The sequence below is a fragment of the Sinohyriopsis cumingii genome, chromosome 1 (genome assembly GCF_028554795.1).
Source record: "Sinohyriopsis cumingii isolate HCF-2022 chromosome 1, ASM2855479v2, whole genome shotgun sequence".
NCBI lineage: Eukaryota > Metazoa > Mollusca > Bivalvia > Unionida > Unionidae > Sinohyriopsis > Sinohyriopsis cumingii.
In genome coordinates, this window is record NC_142961.1 from 180,396,501 (window position 1) to 180,417,243 (window position 20,743).

Consider the following 20,743-nt stretch of genomic DNA (forward strand, 5'->3'; position numbering starts at 1 on the left):
GCTAATTGGCCTTGTGGTATCTGACATGAACATGGGTAAGTTTCTAGTAAATTAGAATGTTCTGTTGAGGTGTTAGTAGTTGGTTCCCTCCTGCAAAGCATGCAAAAATCTAGAATGTGCACTCGCAAAATTTTCAGGGTGAATTTTGACCATAAGGAGGGATGTGAACTTGTTAAGGCATAACTGAGTGTTATGTTGCATGCAGTAAGTTATTTATCCATCATGCATTGCTGATTCTTGGTACAAGGGCATTAAGCTTTTTAAATCCTGTATATGCTCCCTTGTATGACTATTTTGGGCCAGTGTGCAAAGCAGTTCTGGCCTATGGTATCATAATGTCTCTCTTTGTGGCCATCCATCTCTTATCTACACTTCTGTGGGTGTATTGGGTCAGTTTACAAAGCAATTATGGCCTGTGGGATCATTATGTCTCTCTTTGTAGGCTATGGGTTCATTATGTCTCTCTTTGTGGCCATCCATCTGGTATCTACACTGCTATGGGTATATTGGGTCAGTTTACAAAGCAATTATGGCCTGTGGGATCATTATGTCTCTCTTTGTAGGCTATGGGTTCATTATGTCTCTCTTTGTGGCCATCCATCTGGTATCTACACTTGTATGGCTATATTAGGGCAGTCCACAAAGTAGTTCTGGTCTATGGGTTCATTATATTGTTGTGGTCATCCATCTGGTATCTACACTAAAGTTAAGGTTTGTGTTTAGCTCAGTTTCTCAGAGAGATGCCTGTAGAGTCATGTAATTTGGTTTGTAATTGTGTCTTGAAGAGTACTATAACCTGCAGTAAAAACTAAGACAATGTGACATATATTTCATGCTCAAGTTACATCCGTTAACATTTCTTTTTGCTCATTTTCTTAAAGTTTCATGCAGAGTTATGTAACCAGATACATAGATATATTACAGGAAGTAATACACCATTTAGAAAAAGCAAATCTTTGGAGTATGGCCATTTGCCATTGGCACTTTTCTTGTCTGTCAGTATTTGGATGGAAATTCTTAAAGTATCTTTTGATAAGTAAGGTCAGCCCATACTTCTCAAAATTGAGCAGATTTTTGTTCCCAGTCTGATAAGGTTTTAATCACTGCCTTGTTAAAACATGATCTGGTATACACCCTGTGTGTATCATTATTGTAGTGATTATCTATAAGCTGGACTTGGCATACACACATAGGTTCTGTTTTGAGATATTAAACAACATAAAATTGCATAGAATCTACAAATAGATGCTTACATATCTGTAGACAGTTACTAATAATAAAATTTTTCGTATATATGTTTATGAGAGTCCGGCTTTTTCCCATTGGACAAATCATTTGAAGAATTAAGTTAATTTTCATTGGATGGGTAAAATCTTGTTAGTTCTTCTATGATGTTGGAAATTTGCAATTTGTCATTTAGGTAGTGGTAGCAAATTGCGTTTTCACACCCATTTGCTAGTATATAAGTACATATTGCTGGACAATTTTGATTATTCTTATTTCTTGTTTGTTGTAACATCAAGTTTGCAGACATATTTTATGTTGTACTCAGATATTATTGGAGAGAAACAATATTTGTTTTGGCTTATCCAGTGGAAATATAAAGTGTTTAATGATAATATTATTTTGGAACTATTGGGAATTACTCAAAGGAGTTCTGGAATTTTGACATATCAGGAACTTTCTTGTGGGTTGGTGGTTCTTCCCGGTGTTTTCCCAGGTTCTTCCTCCACCATTTATACTGGATGCCATGCGTAGCCTATTGAGTGCTGAAAAATGGCGTTAAACTCCACAACAACAACAACATATCAGGACTGTTGGCGGATGAGTATATTCTTGGACCTGAAATTTATATGGAACATTTAATTTTTTTAAACTTTAAATAGAACTTATTCGGGATTATTTTGGATTCAGTTCATAATATTGTAAGTTCCTATTAAATTTTCATTTTATAACATTGGTAATTAAATTGTTTGTTGACTTTTACAAAATTTGTTGGTTTTACTTCTTTCTGTTATTTAGTTTATGACTATAGAGTCATGACAGCATATCGACTAAAATTTGTCCATAATAATTACTGGAAGAGTGAGCAGTTGATACGACTTTATAGCCAGTTTGTTTTAGGTTAATTACTTAACAGTTTTCACAAAATTTCACTCTCTCCTATGTATATCATCTGCTTGGGATTCTGTCTTTGTGGTGAACATCATCATATACTGGAACTTTTTGATCTTTAATATAATTTGTTTTCATTGAAACTGACTATTTTATGATATTTTTTTAGTCTGAATTATTTTTCAAGTCCATTAAATCTCCACTGTAACAGATCCTTGTTATGAACTATTCAACAAATTCTGATAGAGTTTTGTCTCAAGAAAAGATGTGCATTTCATGGGCGTCTCCTTGTCATTCCATTTTGGATACTCTTAGGATCTTCGATGGTTAACTTCATATCATCTTGTGTGATGTTGCTTGATCAAGACAAGTTCATCTGTTTTGTTGCAGTGCAGTATGAATATATGTGTGTCTTACATCTTTTAGTAGAGTTATGAAACTCTGATTGTGCATCTTCCTGACTTTGGTGTCGGCATTATAATTTCACTAAAATGCATTGGATTTAAAAAAGATTTGGCATGATTGATTTTAAGTTCATGGATTTTGCTTTATCATTTAGAAGAAATATGCTCCTTGACAGCCTGCTCTCCTAACATACAACATAACTTTTCCAAAGAATATTTCAGCTTAGACATTATGCACCTTGATATTGATGAATCCTTGAATGAGTTGAATTTCCAGTTATCTCATGTCATCATTTAAATGAGTTATGTCCCCTGAATGATCATCTTCACCAAAACGTTGGCGTTCCAGCTAAATTTTTCTGCTTAAGGTCCTACCAAGTAAATTGTAGTGAGTGGTTTCCTTTGTGATGAACCCATCCCTTTTTGAAAACTCTGACTTTTGGATGTGAACAGTTCATCATGTTGCTGGGCCAGTTTTAAGTTAATTTGTTGTTTGAAGATATCAGAAGGGCAGTGATACCATGGTTTTCTCATGTGATATATGTTTAAGCATGGTATGTTTCTTATCTTATCAGAACCAACCGATAAATTGATCAGGAAAAATTAGATTCTGACAACTTAGAGAGGATAGAATAAGCTCAGCAGATAAACACTGCAGATGTATGTCTGCTATTTGACCTTGATTGACCTCTTGCAAGATGGGATCATTAATCTTTCAGTTGGAGACAATATCCCATCCTTTCATGTCCATTTATTGCCTGACTTTCAGCAGGATTTGCAGGGTTTTGATTTGAACTGGATACAGAAGGGGATCTGTGCATACAATGTGTTGATTATAGTAGTGCCAGTGTTTAAATGACAAGTCTGGAAACTTCAAAGTATTGGCTTGCAGTGAGCAGCAAATGACTGATCCAAAATCCTTCTTTCTTTTTGCATGGTTTGGAATAGAAATTCATACCACATGTGGATGATTCTGTAAATGAAACATGATGGCTTTAATCCATCCATATATTATTGTTTCTCAATAATTTTATGTATAGGTTCACTTTCAGCCTTTAATGTAAGATCTTTACATCACAAAAATGTAGTTTACATCATAATCTCCTTTGATCTGTATATCATGGAAACAAGGAAGAATAATTAACTTAACATTATGAATGTTTGTTTTGTAAAACTAAGAACAATTAGAGAGGATTGAAAAGAAGTTGAACATGGTCATTGCTTTTTTAAGAGTCAAGTTATCTTTGTAAGACTAAGATAAAAGTCACAGGTGCTGAAATACTGAGAAGAATAAAACTGAAAAGAAGGAAATAAGAAAGATTTAAACATTCATTTATTTGTGTGATTTATTTTTCAGCCCCAAACACACCCCATCTGATTCGGGAGAAGTTTACACCTCATCAGTTAGTCTTGAAAGGAGACTCTGCCAGACTGGATTGCCCATTTGTAAATGCCACTCGCATAGACTGGTTCTCAAATTATGAAAAACTATCAAACAGTTCCAGGTAGGTTCCTCATTAATTTGCCTCCCTGTAAAAGTGGTACCAAGTTGTTTTAAGATTTGTTCAATTACAGACTGCATTACCCAATGATACAGTACTTCCTTACAGAACACTAAATTTATTCATTAGGTATTTTTTAATCAGGATTTTAATTGACTGTATATGTAGATTTATTTGTGAAGGCAGATGTCAGTGGATGTATATATGGATTTGATGTTGATACTTTTAGAAGATTGCTAACTGGTTAAATATATACATACCATTCATCATTCATTACATTTATTCAACAGAATTCACTGCATTCTCATGTGAATGGAAGGAAATAAGTGACATTAACAAGTCATTTGAAATATGTTTTTTGCTTTTACGAATTGCACACAGAAAGGTGAACCATTGCAAAAAGTAGGATAAGTTGGGGATTGGGAGTAAGAAATGACCAGGAGATGAAAATGATGGGTTCAATAAGCAAAAACACCCCCAAACCTCCAACTTTTACCCTTCTGTACATGTGCGAGCCAAATAGCCAATGAAAAATAATGTTTCTAGCACAACTAGGCTCCAAGCTAAACAAAAAACTCTTCTAAGCTGTTGTATTTGGATGTATTCAGAATTAACCTCCAAAGTGCATTTCCCACCCATTTCAGATGAAAATGACAAAGATCTCCGGGGCCGAATGAGTTAAGATGTGATCTAATTAAGAGGTTGACTTTCATGGTCTGTAACAGACATTGTCACTGGCATTTTTCTATCCGATTAAAGCTTTAAAAATGCTATCAGCAAAAAACATGCAAAAATGCTTGATGCTATGATCTGTTTGTCTTATCATCCAGTAAATAACTGTACTAGCTGTAGTATTATATCCAGTATCTCAAACCATTTGAGATTAGGGAAAGTAAATATTACCAGACCTTACCATTGTAAATGTGTCACTTTTTGCATGTGGAGAGGCTGTTGATTCTTGTTTTTGAAGAGATAGGAGCACAGACTATATCATCATCAACATTACTTTCTATAACATAGATTTTCATTACATTTTGTGCAAAGGATCTAGAGACAGGAAAGAATTTAGTCGGGTACATGTACAGGGAAATTGACTTAGGGTAGACATTAGCAGCTTATCGCATGTGACCTGCTTTTATCCGCTTGCAATAACATTGTATGGGTACAATTAAAACTCATGATCTGACCCTTGTGCTGGAGAAAGCTGCACATGCCTGACTTAGGGTCTTGATTTTGAACACCTTTCACTAACAACAAGTCCGAACTGTTGAGCTTGTCTGTATCAAAGTCACATTATCCTGACACCAGGCCAACCAGTCCTAACACTAACCTCTTAATGCTGAGTGCCAAGCGAGACAGCTGTTAGTACCATTTTTATAAGTCATTGGTATGACTCGGCTGGGGATCAAGCCCACAACCTCCTGCATCTGAGGCAGACATTCTAACCACTATGCCGCCAGAGCAGTCTATCTATTCTGTATCGAATGGTTTATGCTAAAAATAACACTAAGTCCTAACTGTTGAGCTTGTCTGCTTCAAAGGGTTTATGTTAAGTATCCACATTGTTTAAGCATAAATTAATGAAAAGTAGGCAAAGTTTGAAAAATCATGTCTTTAGCCAGTTCATCATTAGAATGAAATTTTAGTAGGGAATTCAACCTTGCACTAGTCATTATGGTTACAATTTGTACTTCTTAAGGTTTTTTCCTAATGACTGTCTTTGGAGATTTTTGTGTCTGAATTCTTTGAGGCTTATACACAGCTGCAGCCAGAATTAATTTTAGCCAATAGATTCTGATACCAGTCTAGACTGAAATATATCTTGTCACTAATTAGGTTATTTATGCTGAAGTTAAAAGTAGAGGAAGTATGCATAAGAAAGCATGTAGAAAAATCACAAGGATGAGACAGAGTAATTAATGTAATTGGAAAGAATTGATAATCAAGGATAAAATATCTCAAGTCTGAAGGGAATTTCTTTGTAGTGCTCTTGCGAATAGTGTATCCTTGAATATCAGGGTATCAGAACAATTCTTAAATGAAAAATGTAATATTTTTTTTCTTTCTGTAGATTTAGGCAAATTTTTTTTTCTTTGGCTTGTGTGTTTCAGACATTAAATTGACTCATGAGCCATTGTTCATATATGTTTAAAGTGGATCTTGTTACACTGCTTTCAGTAACTTGGAATGCTTAAGATGTCTGGATTTTAGGGGAAGGGGTCTGTGAAATGCTTCCTGGCTGTTTTTCCAGTTTCTTACCAAGCTTTCAGTAACTTGAAATGTTTTAGATGTCTGGACTTTAGTGGAGGGGGCCTGTGAGTTGCTTCCTGGATTTTTTTTCCAATTTCTTACCAATGTTGCCATTTTTAATCTTGTATTCTCTACAAAAATTGAATATAGGAAAGAGACAAAAATAGAAAAGCTGTAGATGGTAAGCACCATAGGCATGACAAAATTGTGGTTTGCTTGCCTCAGCCTTTTTTATGACACAAAATAAAAACATTAAAATGAAACATCAGATTTTTGCAATAGTACTTTGTCCAATTTTAAGGATAAGTTACATCAGAATGTCCAGTATTTCAAGCAAAACTTTGAGTTGAGACATGTTTGCACTGATGTGTAAAGCTACAATGCTCCCTCATTGTAACACTATGGGAACTGTACAGTATACTGCCTTAGATTGAGATTGTCTTATAATGAAGTACATGATACACATACAGTACTCCCTCATTATAAAACTGTCCTTGGGAGTCATAGAGTATATTGCCTTAGATTGAGACTGCCTTAAAGCGAAGTTTGTGTTTCATATAATTTTACTACCTTTTAATGAAATGGGCTCATTAATTAATAATGCTCACCTTAAAACAGGAACCTAGTTGTAATGAATTGCCTTGAATTGAGAGATTGCTGTATATGTAAGGTATAATGTTGCAACATTTGCCAACATTTCTAAAACATAGTTTACAATAACAAAATGATATCATTTGGTTGAAACGATTAGAAACCCCATCCCCCACCACCTACACACTAGGCCCACTGAACTGCTGACTTATATTGCAATGTGCATGCTTTATCTCACTCAGATAGTGATTATTTCATATGTGTTACGTCTTTTACCAGGATTCAGTGTCTGTGACATGTCTTTTTTGAACATATTTGACAGTTCAGTACAGCATCCCTAGGATTGTAGTTATATTGTTTCCTTCAGTTACTTATATGTACCGGTACATGATGTGAAAGTCATTAAAGCATTGTAGAATGTTCAGTAACTAAGAAACTATGTGGTGACTTATATTAGCTTGAAAAAGTGTTTCTTTAAAATAAAATGTTACTAATTAAAGGTTCTGTTGGCAGACATGTTGTTTAAAAGGAACATAATGTAGTTTAAAGAAATTTTTATCAGCATTGTTAGTAAATCAGCCTGATGTGTAATATTTTGTATAATGTGTGTTACAATAAACTCTGATAAATGTATAATTTCTTCCTAATGATGCCAGATTCGATATGAAAATCATACATATGTACTTTAAGTAAAGAATTAATATAAAAGTTCTTGTAATGAATCCTATTAAGCTAATGTGGAAATATGTAATTTAATTGGAATGGGTAGTTTTCCTGTAAATGATAGCCACAGCCATGTTCAGTTACACGTTTACTAACTTTGTAAATGTTTACAGTCAGTAAACCAAACTAAGCTGTTTTCATGCTTTAGTAAGGTCCTCACTCTCATTTGCTGATCATTGTCAGATCATGTGCTGATCAGTGTCAGATCATGTGCTGATCAGTGTCAGATCATGTGCTGATCATTTTCAGATCATGTGCTGATCATTGTCAGATCATGTGCTGATCATTGTCACATCATGTGCTGATCATTGTCAGATCATGTGCTGATCATTGTCAGATCATGTGCTGATCATTGTCAGATCATGTGCTGATGCTTTGCACATCATTTCTGAACCTTACAGTTGCAGAGTTTAGATGAGGGATAGCAGTATACTGAGGGATTTCATAGTAAGGAATGAAGGAATTCATAGTGAGGGATGCCCTAAAATAATACTTTCCTTTTCTTGCTTGCAGTACATTGAGAAAAAGGAAAAAGATGAATACTGCTCTTTTCCCAGATATCTTTAACCTCTTGGACAAAACCTTGAACAATTCACATTATCATAAAGCTTCCATTTCCAAAGTCTCCTTACCTTTTTCAGACATACCATATATGAAAATGGTTCATTGTATTTTCCACGAGTCCGCCAATCAGATGAGGGTATCTACCGCTGTGAGGGCCTGCCTGCCAATAGAGACATACCAGCCCAGACCTTCACAGCCGAGTTAGTTCTTGCATGTAAGTAAATTTTACTTCTCCTCAGAAGAAATGTTTTATTACTTGGACTGCACTGTTGAAGAAGCAGACCTGAGAATTTTTCAGTGAAATCCAGAATTCTGAAATCACAGGTCTGGTTCATGCATTTAAGCAGTCAAAGAAAACACGACAGAGTTTCGTCTCCTTACAGTTAATTGTTATGTTCCTGAGAGGCACTAAAAAACATTCACCTGTGGCCAGTTGAGCATAGTGTTGGTCACCTTATGGGGAGTGCTTTAACAATTTTTACTAGAACTGAGGAAACATCTTGTTACAATAAATGTGAAACTTATTTTGATCTTGCTCAAATTTGGCAGTATTTATCAAGTAAAAGGCACTTAAAATTCTTTTGCAAACGAGTATTGATGGGGCTTAAAATTTTGGATCAATTAGTTCTGTGGCCTTCAGTTGTGGGAACCTTCACGTAGCCTTCAGTTGGGAGGGCCGCCTGTCAGTAAATACTATGATAAGTACTCTTTCATAAAGGAAACGGGATGAAGGAGTAACAACATTAGTGAATTCATGAAAAAAATAGTATACTATATATACTCGCTTATAAATTACCTCAAGTTGCAAACAACAAAGATCCTGTGGGCTCTGGGATGTAGAATAAACGCTGCGTGTTCTCCTGCATGTCTTAACTCTTTAACCCCTGGAGATTCTGTCACTCCTGCCTTAAATATGGGTTGGGAAAACATTTTTAGGGTTACTTCTGAATGCATCCAAATACATCTGCTTCTGAAAAATTTTCATTCAGCTGGATATCTCAGTGTATTAAAGACTAAGTTTTTGATTGGCTATTTTGCTTGCACATGTGCAGAAGGGTACAACTTGAGCTTGTCCTACTTTTTGCAAAGGTTCACATGTTCGTGTGGAGTTCAGACCAATGTTTTTAGATCTCGGGTTAAAAAGTCTCAAATTTGGACATAATTTCAGTTCCAAAAACAAGTAATCTTTTGTCCAGAAAGAATTGGGTCACAAATATTAGGTTGCTAAGTTTTGTAATGCAAGCAGAAAGTCTACATTATTTGGTATCATTGTAGAGTTACATCTGTCTACTTTCTGTTATACTTCCCACTTTCCTGTATTTTAAATGATGTTGACAGCACAGAACTTGGAAGTAGGGTACAATCTCATGACATGTAAATGTGGCACATGGGGCTAATGATAGTCACTTAATGGAGGCAGGAGCCACACTGGTTCAGTGATTATTGTGCCAGACTCCTGTCTGAAAGGGTGCCATTTTGAATCCTAGTATCAGATTCACACAGGTCAGCTACCATGCTTTGTCCTTATGTGAGGCACTTTACTGCACTGATTGCCTCAATGGGCTGTTAAACACCAAACCAGACCATTACCATATATACTTGATGACCACTGTGGGTCTATGCTTTTTGCAGCTGACTTGTCTAATAAGCTAGTATATATGGTACTTTTTTCTGAGTTTGCCATGGAGAAATTATTCCCTGATGAATTCCTAAGAACAGACAATATCATGTAATTCATTTATCTATTCCGTAACTATGGTAAGTGGATACTTACTTTTGATTAGTTTTGCAATTCAGAAAATATCAGACTGGCTAGTACTTTTTTGTGCTTAAAATTGAAAATGACTTGCCATCTTGGTTTTCCTGCCTTGATTAGTTCCATAAGGCTATTGTTTAGACATTAATGGAGATTTAATTGACGTGGAAAATTTCATAATACAGGCATAGAGTGTCTCAAACTAAGAACCCTTACTGAGTTTGAAAACACTTGTGTCAGACAATAGCTGGCAGTTAAAAATGTAATTAGCTTGCTGAAGTGGCATTTAGTTTTAGTTGATATGTTAAAGAGGAGAAATGTAGTGATTCCATCCCATCTCCAAGAATAAGCATGAAATATGTGATTGGTTCAGTCTGTATGAAATAATATACTGGTGTGTGTGTGTGTGTGTGTATATATATATATATATATATATATATATATATATATATATATATATATATATATAGTGGAACCTCATTAATCCAGATATATGTAGTGGAACCTTGGTAATTGAGATACCTCCATTCCTAGCGATTATCTCCTTGAATCACACGTTTTTTTTTTACAATATCATCATATCATATGTAATATGTACGTGTATTTTCTATCTGTACATGTATAATCAGAAAAGGTTGAAATAAATTAATGAATAAATCTTTTTACTTGTGTTTATGTCACTTTATTATAAGATGCACTTGTACATAAATCTAAGTTTAAATAATTACTGGCCAATCTTTTTTATGTTGGTCACTATATCTACTCATCTGTGCTTACTTGATGGTGTCGCCATAATACATGTCAAAAGTACAACGAATGTAAACTGATATCTTGCAGTTAAATGCGTTAGAGTAAACTAATAAAATGCAATGATTTTATAAGACATATTTTACAACTGTTATAGCTGCTAATGAGCCAATACTTTGATGTTGCTTTTTATTCTGAAATGAAGCCCTATACTGTCCAAAGCGTAACTCAATCAACTTTATTTGTACAGCCATCAACAAGCTCTGATTGTTACATGCAAATAGTAAACAATAAAGAGGCTTAATGACACACATAATTCGTTAACCATGTTATGTAAAAGTTTGGATAACTTGATCCCAGTGTGTTCATATAATTATTAAAACCCCAGTTGGTGAGCAGCAAAAACAGACATTGTTTACACAATTGCTGGTTATAGTTTGGTCATGCTGCTTTAAGATTTTCCACACACATGATTTCTCAAATTTTGATTTCTGGATCCAGAACACGGATTTGTGGATTAACAAAGCAAATTAACATTTAGGAATTCTGTTCACATTGAAATATGTCCAGATTTTGAGGTTTCAGGATAAATGGAGTCAAGATTAATGAGAGAGGGATGTGTGTGTGTGTGTGTGTGTGCATGTGTGTGTGCATCTGTGTGTGTGTGTGTGTGTTTTCCATACTTTTGTCAGTATTGTGCTATTTTAACTTGGTTATAAGGTAAGATTGATTTTTATGAGCTTTTCTTACTTTGAAATTTAGTACTATGGTTCCAGTAACTTGAGATAGGAATACCTAATCTCTTGTTTTCTAGATCATGATGGGGGCATGGTTTGCTTTAAAATTAATACTATTTTCTTAGCTGAAAAAAGTAACTATTTCGTATGTGACATCTTTGGAAAATGCTTGTAAATTATCTTGGTAACATAGATGTCATGTATTTATTGTTCATTAATGGCGTATATACTGGCATCAGTTTGTGTGGCTTTCAGTAAAATCAGATTAAGGGATACATCATGCTTAGTGAGGTGAATTAGCAAAATCAGATTAAGGAAGACATGCTTATTGAAGTGTATTAGCAAAATCAGATTAAGGGATACATGCTTAGTGAAATGTATTAACAAAATCAGATTAAGGGAGACCTGCTTAGTGAAGTGTATTAGTAAAATCAGATTAAGGGAGACCTGCTTAGTGAAGTGAATTAGTAAAATCAGATTAAGGGATACATCATGCTTAGTGAAGTGAATTAGCAAAATCAGATTAAGGAAGACATGCTTAGTGAAATGTATTAACAAAATCAAATTAAGGGAGACATGCTTAGTGAAATGTATTAGCAAAATCAGATTAAGGGATACATGCTTAGTGAAATGTATTAACAAAATCAGATTAAGGGAGACCTGCTTAGTGAAGTGTATTAGTAAAATCAGATTAAGGGAGACCTGCTTAGTGAAGTGAATTAGTAAAATCAGATTAAGGGATACATCATGCTTAGTGAAGTGAATTAGCAAAATCAGATTAAGGAAGACATGCTTAGTGAAATGTATTAACAAAATCAAATTAAGGGAGACATGCTTAGTGAAATGTATTAGCAAAATCAGATTAAGGGATACATGCTTAGTGAAATGTATTAACAAAATCAGATTAAGGGAGACCTGCTTAGTGAAGTGTATTAGTAAAATCAGATTAAGGGAGACCTGCTTAGTGAAGTGTATTAGCAAAATCAGATTAAGGGAGACCTGCTTAGTGAAGTGAATTAGTAAAATCAGATTAAGGGATACATCATGCTTAGTGAAGTGAATTAGCAAAATCAGATTAAGGAAGACATGCTTAGTGAAATGTATTAACAAAATCAAATTAAGGGAGACATGCTTAGTGAAATGTATTAGCAAAATCAGATTAAGGGATACATGCTTAGTGAAATGTATTAACAAAATCAGATAAAGGGAGACCTGCTTAGTGAAGTGTATTAGTAAAATCAGATTAAGGGAGACCTGCTTAGTGAAGTGAATTAGTAAAATCAGATTAAGGGATACATCATGCTTAGTGAAGTGAATTAGCAAAATCAGATTAAGGGAGACATGCTTAGTGAAATGTATTAGCAAAATCATATTAAGGGGTGCATCAGGCTTACTGAAGTTCAGAAATAAAGCAACATGCAGCATGTTTTTCCCTAGAATGTGATATTGCCAATCATGGCTAAGGGATCATCCCATGAACAGACTTTATTTCATAAGTTTTTATTAGTTTAGGTTTTGGGAAGACAAATGGGGACAATATGCTTTGTGAGTTGTTTGTTGAGCTGTTCCATCTGGGCAAGATACTTTGTAATTTTCATTTGTCAGTGACTTTCATGTCAGTACACATGTTTGAAGTTGGTATTGAAGTTTCATTATTCAGTTTGTAGTCAAATTGCTCTATTTAAAATATTTTAGAAATTTTGTCTAAAGACTTCAGTGGTTAAAAACTGTACAAAAGCATTTTGTACAAAATGTTAAGCATTGATACATGTACATAACTTTTAATGCAAACAAGTAACACTTATTAATAGCAAATGGCCAATGATTTAATCTGTCTTTCAAGAAACTATACAAATTTAAAAGAATTTTCAATGAACTTAAAAAAGTTTTGTTCACATTACAAAATCTAGTCTTGTTCACTTCACAGTAATTATTTTATTTCACTTCACAGTAATTGTTTTATTTCACTTCACAGTAATTGTTTTATTTCACTTTACAGTCATTGCTTCTGAGATGTTTTTAATTAGGATTTGATTCTTTAAAATTTATTTAAATTGACTATATTTATGTTTCCAGTGTACGATCTTGCTTCAGCATCAGTTAAGATGAAAATACACTGCCTTCACTGAAAAAACAGTACCACATGCACTGCTCTTGAAACCCAAACATTCAAAAGCCTGATGAATGTGCAAATTTCTATACAAATACCAGTCAGTGCTAATACATATAATGCAAATTTCTATACAGATACCAGTCAGTGCTAATACATATAATGCAAATTTCTATACAGATACCAGTCAGTGCTAATACATATAATGCAAAGTTCTATACAAATACCAGTCAATGCTAGTACATATAATGCAAATTTCTATACAGATACCAGTCAGTGCTAATACATATAATGCAAAGTTCTATACAAATACCAGTCAATGCTAGTACATATAATGCAAATTTCTATACAAATACCAGTCAGTGCTAATACATATAATGTAAAGTTCTATACAAATACCAGTCAGTGCTAATACATATAATGTAAAGTTCTATACAAATACCAGTCAATGCTGATACATATAATGCAAAGTTCTGTACAAATACCAGTCAATGATAATAGTACATATAATGCAAATTTCTATACAGATACCAGTCAGTGCTAATACATATAATGCAAAGTTCTGTACAAATACCAGTCAGTGATAGTACATATAATGCAAAGCTCTGTACAAATACCAGTCAGTGCTAATACATATAATGTAAAGTTCTATACAAATACCAGTCAATGCAAAAACATATAATGCAAAGTTCTGTGCAAATACCAGTCAGTGCTGATACATATAATGCAAAGTTCTGTACAAATACCAGTCAATGATAGTACATATAATGCAAAGCTTTGTACAAATACCAGTCAATGCTAGTACATATAATGCAAAGTTCTATACAAATACCAGTCGGTGCTAATACATGTAATGCAAAGCTCTGTACAAATACCAGTCAGTGCTAATACATGTAATGCAAAGCTCTGTACAAATACCAGTCAGTGCTAATACATATAATGCAAAGCTCTGTACAAATACCAGTCAATGCTAGTACATATAATGCAAAGTTCTATACAGATACCAGTCAGTGCTAATACATGTAATGCAAAGCTCTATACAAATACCAGTCAGTGCTAATACATGTAATGCAAAGCTCTGTACAAATACCGGTCAGTGCTAATACATATAATGCAAAGCTCTGTACAAATACCAGTCAGTGCTAGTACATATAATGCAAAGTTCTATACAAATGCCAGTCAATGCTGATACATGTAATGCAAAGCTCTGTACAAATACCAGTCAGTGCTAATACATATAATGCAAAGTTCTATGCAAATACCAGTCAATGCTGATACATATAATGCAAAGCTCTGTACAAATACCAGTCAATGCTGATACATATAATGCAAAGCTCTGTACAAATACCAGTCAGTGCTAATACATATAATGCAAAGCTCTGTACAAATACCAGTCATTGCTAATACATGTAATGCAAAGTTTTGTACAAATACCAATCAATGCATGTACTGTAACGTTCTTTACAAATACCAGTACTTGGTGTCTTTTTAGAAGGCAATCAGTACATGGTGTCTGTTCAGAATGCAGTCAGTACTTTGTGTCTGTTCAGAAGCAATCAATACTTGGTGTCTTTTTAGAAGGCAATCAGTACATGGTGTCTGTTCAGAAGCAATCAGTACCTGGTGTCTTTTTAGAAGGCAATCAGTACTTGGTGTCCTGACAAAGTGATAATTTAACTAAGTACATGGGCTGATCTTGCCTAACTACAGTACTTAATTGCTTGTAAGTCAGGTCCAACTGCAGGCTGAATAGAGCCAGATCTGCTATTACATAGTACACCAGAAGATTTGGGGCTAAGAAATTTGTTTGGACTAATTAGTAGAACAAACAATAACCTTGGTCTGCTGGCACAATATGCTATGACAGCTCAGGGTACATGTTGTCTGCAGTTGGGCCTGACTTATAAGCAATTATACATGATAAGTAGCAAACGCCCAATCAATACTAGAATGTGCATTTTGATTTGAAGGTGTGGGTTGTTTCATGGGGTTTGCATTTATTTTCATGTGCTTTTAAATGTTACTAAGTACGTATGTTCATTAAAGTATCATCCTGTGGTCTCATGAATTCCATTTTTTATGTATCTGTTAATTCATTTTTTTATGTGAGTATCTGTCAATTCATTCTTTTGTGAGTATCTGTCAATTTTATGTGAGTATCTGTCAATTCATTTTTTTTATGTGAGTATCTGTCAATTCATTTTTTTATGTGAGTATCTGTCAATTCATTGACCAGGTCATCTATTTGGTTCTATGATTGACTTCAGCTTACTAGGGGATATTGAACCAGATGACATGAAGAAAAATATATTTGAAGTGGAAAAAAAGAAATCACTTTGGATTCACTGGGTCTTTATGGATATATGATATCTGATCGTAGGAGTGGTCTGGTTTTGGTTATGTGCTTTTCATCAATGGGCTAAGTTTTATGGGGAACATTTCATACTAGTGCTTTCACTCTTTACCCAGCTGTGACAAATAAGACCACCAACATGTGAATTTTACCAAATCATGCAAACATGATGAGTTCATTTGAAATTCTTTGGTTGGAAGGCTTAGATTTGGGCTTTACCTTTGATAATAGCAATTCATGCTTTTCATGTATTTGTTATTTGTTAAATACTATAGGACTATTCTTTATATGGATGTATTTTCCTTCAAACTTACCAATGGAAATGAGAAAATCAAATAACTGCAGTTTTAAATTCTCACTTTTTGCACTCAGTATAATCTGTGTACCTGTTTCAGATTAGTTTTGTTCCTAAGCTGCCACTCATTGGATTGATATCCACATTGATTAGCATAAATTATTTAGATTATTTTATGTTGATTTTGACATTAAGGTCTCTAATTGAAAGGAAGTGGTGTTGAAAAATCTCCTTATCTAACACCCCAGGTCCTCTGAATCTAGCTTCATGCTTCAAAAGGGTAACCCCTTGAGTGACAAAGAGACATTCTTAACCCTTAGTGATGCAGCCAAGCATTGTATGACCGAATGATAGGGAGAATAATTCATTTCATGACATGAAAATAATATTGTCAGGTTTCTTTAACAATCAACTTCAATATAAAATGAGGTATTGATGCAGAATACTAAAATACCACTTTGACACTGAATCCGAGAAATACAGAGAGCCCAGATGATAGTGTATCAGTCAAAGGGTTTATGCTGGTGATTGCTTACCACAATGTCATTGAATAGGTTAATAGTTGAAATGGATCTATCTTTGGACTTCTTTAATATTCCAGTTCAAAGAGTAAATCAGGTGCATGAGAGTGTAATCTCTATTTCATATAAAAAAAATCATAGTGGATTATAGCTTTAAATTCTAAGTTACAAGTAAATTGATTTAAATCCTTATGTTGCCTTCTTTAAACTCGAGGCCTAGTTGCTTGAAAAGATCCAAGACTTGGTTGCTTTGTACCTTGAGCAATGGTTAAAGGAAAGTGAAGGTAAAAGGGTACAAGTTTGATTGATTACTGTACTCAAGGTGACCACACATACTAACATACCATTTTCCGGAAAATAAAATTATTTGGAACTATTATCACTAAATTAGGGATGTGTTTTGTTCATGGTTAAAATTTAAAACAGTTTGGATAAAAAAAAATTTAATTATTAAAACTTGAATGTATACATCTTATATATTGTAAATTCAAAGAATTGAATTTATGCATATTATATAGTGTAAATTCACCTTTTTAATTTATACATCTTTTATAGTGTAAATTCAGATTTTCATGGATTTCATGCAAGCTACTAAAAACAAATTTGAAGTCCAAACTTGCAATGATAATTCTGTGAATATTCTATGATTGATTTCACAAAAAACAAATTTAAAGTCTAAACTTGATTGATTTCATCAACTACAAATTCATATACTTGCTAACATGTCAATTTTTTCTTCTTCTGAAACTATGAAAATTGATGCCCAAGAAAATACATGAATTCTCAGTAGTGTAAACTGTTAAATTGTTTGACTATTAGAGGACATTTATTTAGAAAGGTTTAGCATGGCAGTGTCACTACATTAAGGATAAATGCCTAAAAACCAACAAAGATCCTGATCTGCCATAGCATAATGCACCTGCAGATCAGGATCTCTCTTGTTTCTTTGACTGATTAATCCAAACAAACTGCACTGACCCAGATCTGCTGGTACATATTTTTTCATTCCAGTTCTTTTTTTACAGTTCAAGCGTATATAAACTACATAATTTACTGGTTATTCAAATTTCATACCTTTGTGATCAGTCAGAGTTGGTCGACTATGTATCCAAATATTCATTCTGAATTTTATATTGATGATACAAATGTACATTACAAAGATGATGTTCATTCTTTCATTCACAGGACCAAGCTTTATCATTTAAAGGAATTAAAATGTCTATTTTGACATGAAATTTTAAATCATTGTAATAGTTAATTGTAAAAACAAATAACTACAGTTCTTTAATATTCAGCACAAATTTTGCAAAACATAATACATGATTGCTGACACACATCCATTAAAAGATGTACTAGTCCCCTTATAAAACTAGATTAGCCCAATGTAATGCATGTATGTATGTATGTTATATACACACATATATATATATATATATATATATATATATATATATATATATATATATATATATATATATATATATATATATATATATATATAATGTTTTTAAGATCTTCTGTACACAGTAATTATCTGAAAATCATAGCCATGGAATATAATTAATCAATCACATAAACAGAGGTTCTTGGTACTGTATAAACTCTCCTTATAAATCAAGTAAACTGCAAAAACCAAAGATTCTGATTTGCCATAGCATAGTGCACCTGCAAATGAGGGTCTGTTTTACTTGTTCTACTGATTAATCCTAGGAAACTGCACAGACACAAGCATATTATGCGACGGCAGATCTGGGTCTATGCAGTTTGCCTTTGGACACATCTTATAACGAGTATATACAGTGAAATGAGGTTTTACATATGGTTATCAACCGTTGTGATGGCATAGTGGTTAGAGTATCTGCCTTGGATGCGGGAGGTCGTAGGTTTGATCCACGGCCGAGTCATACCAAAGATTTACAAAAATGGTACTACCAGCTGCCTTGGTTGGCACTCAGCATTTAGACGTTAGTGTTAGGATTGGTCAGCCATGTGTCAGGACAATGTGAATGGGTGGGACATCATGCTACATGTCAGTTGTATGATGCCCCAGTGCTAGACATCACTATAAACTGCCACACTGCAGACATCGTAGTGATATAACTGAAAAATTGTTAAAGTTACATTAAAAATCCAAATCACACACACACACACACACACACACACGGTTATCATTCATACAGAGATGACTCACAATGAGTCTCTGATCCCAAAAATCAGACATGTTTAACTTACACATTAACAATAATTATGATTACACTGCATCAGCAAATCTTATACTACACTACTTTGCCTGAAGTTAGTTAGTTTGATTAGCAGGAATTAAGCAGATAATTCCTACAGTATGCAATGGATGCCACCATTTTTCAGGGTATGCCTGGTTCATACCACTTTAGCAGGTGTTTCAAATAAACGGCTGGATCCTTTAATATTTATATAATAGGACAGAAAATTAATGTTATATTTATCAAATAAGGAATTTATGTCAACTTCAGCTTTGCTCTACTGTTATTTCTGCATTTATGGATGATATGTAGATTTTGTCTACCAGGTTCCTTGTAAGTGACTAGCTAATAGAAAGCACTCCAATGTTTATTGCTTGTGTTTGTTACAACAACAGCCAGTTGTGGCCTGACAATTGAATATTATGCAGATACCTGTGTCCAGGCAAGGATGTACTTAAATAGTGACATTTTGGTAGATGTCATACATTTCATATCTAAAAAGTGCTTAGCTTAACTATACTTTCTACATGACAAATGTATTTTTTTATTTTGTCCATAACATGTTCAGTTAAATTTAAATTCATTTAAATTAAATGCACAATGTGTAGCAGCTAAATTAAATTTTTATGCTAATAGTTGTTCACCATTTTGAATAAATGTTCTTAGTTTTGACAAGTTTTGTTCTTCAGGCATCATGGTTTAGTAATACAAGTGCATTTCCATTTCACATTCTGAGTCTTCAGATCTCTTCTAATATTGACTTTTATAATTTTGAGTGTATTTAAATGCCATACCTGGAAAATAATAGTCATTTTATTTGCATATAAACAGTATTCAGTGCTTTTTATACATTGTATGCTATAATTAATCATGAATTGTTAACTCCCTTTGCATGTCCAAGAGATGTTTCTATTATCCAATGCTAGTATTTGATCACATTGATAGATGCTTATTTCTATTGACAGACACTGGTATTTGTTTATGATAATGGATGCTGGTACTTGTTTCTATTGACAGATGCTGGTACTTGCTTATATTGATAGATTCTGGTATTTATTTTATTGACAGATAATGGTATTTATGGTTGTGCCCTTAATTGTAATTCAATGTTAAATATTTTTGTAAACTTAAAACCTGTCATTTTTTGCATGAATTGAGTCGTTCACCATTTCTGTTTAAATTTATCAATCTGAGTGGTTACTATTCAGTTTCTTTTAGGTTTGTGAAAGTTATTATTAAAGTTAAGCATCAGTGGAAATACCTTCAAATTTGCATAGTGTCAGAACTGGTCAGCTCAAACAACTAATTTACATGTAGTGTCTAAACTGGTCAGGTACCATCAAACATACATGTTGTGTCTAAACTGGTCAGGTACCATCGAACATACATGTCATGTCTAAACTGGTCAGGTACCATCAAACATACATGTCATGTCTAAACTGATCAGCTCAGGCAATTAATTTGCATGTACTCTTCATTGTTTGAAAATGTTAAACCATATGTAAGGTTTATGTACAGTATGATAGGACTTTATCATCTTACTTTCTGGATACAGTCCCACCATGTGATCTTCTCCAGTCCTACCTTCTGGACTTTTTCAGTCCTATCTGCTGCTACCTCAAAGATGAAAACATCAAAAACTGACGTGTAGCTGTCTGCAAAAATGCATATTGAGTTTAAAGGCAACTCCTATATGAATGTTGTTGCATGTATATTTATGACTGAAGGAACTCTTGATGACAACCTTAGTTTTTTTTACCATAACATGTAAATCAGACAATTCTCATGGAGTTGCACAATTGGGAAAGTGAATTTCATGAGATATTTTCTGTTGAATATATTGGCTAGTACAC

At 33.8% G+C, this 20,743-nt stretch overlaps 1 protein-coding gene across 1 annotated transcript in view; it reads left to right on the forward strand.

Annotated features, from left to right (window-relative positions):
* The window catches only part of LOC149808489 (inactive tyrosine-protein kinase 7-like), a 168,285-nt gene that overhangs the window by 93,189 nt on the left and 54,353 nt on the right, over positions 1-20,743 (forward strand). Inside the window, exons 5-6 of the mRNA XM_089978075.1 lie at positions 3,877-4,024; positions 8,227-8,363. Coding sequence (XP_089834201.1) covers positions 3,877-4,024; positions 8,227-8,363 — 285 coding nt within the window. The remainder of the gene's footprint in view (positions 1-3,876; positions 4,025-8,226; positions 8,364-20,743) is intronic.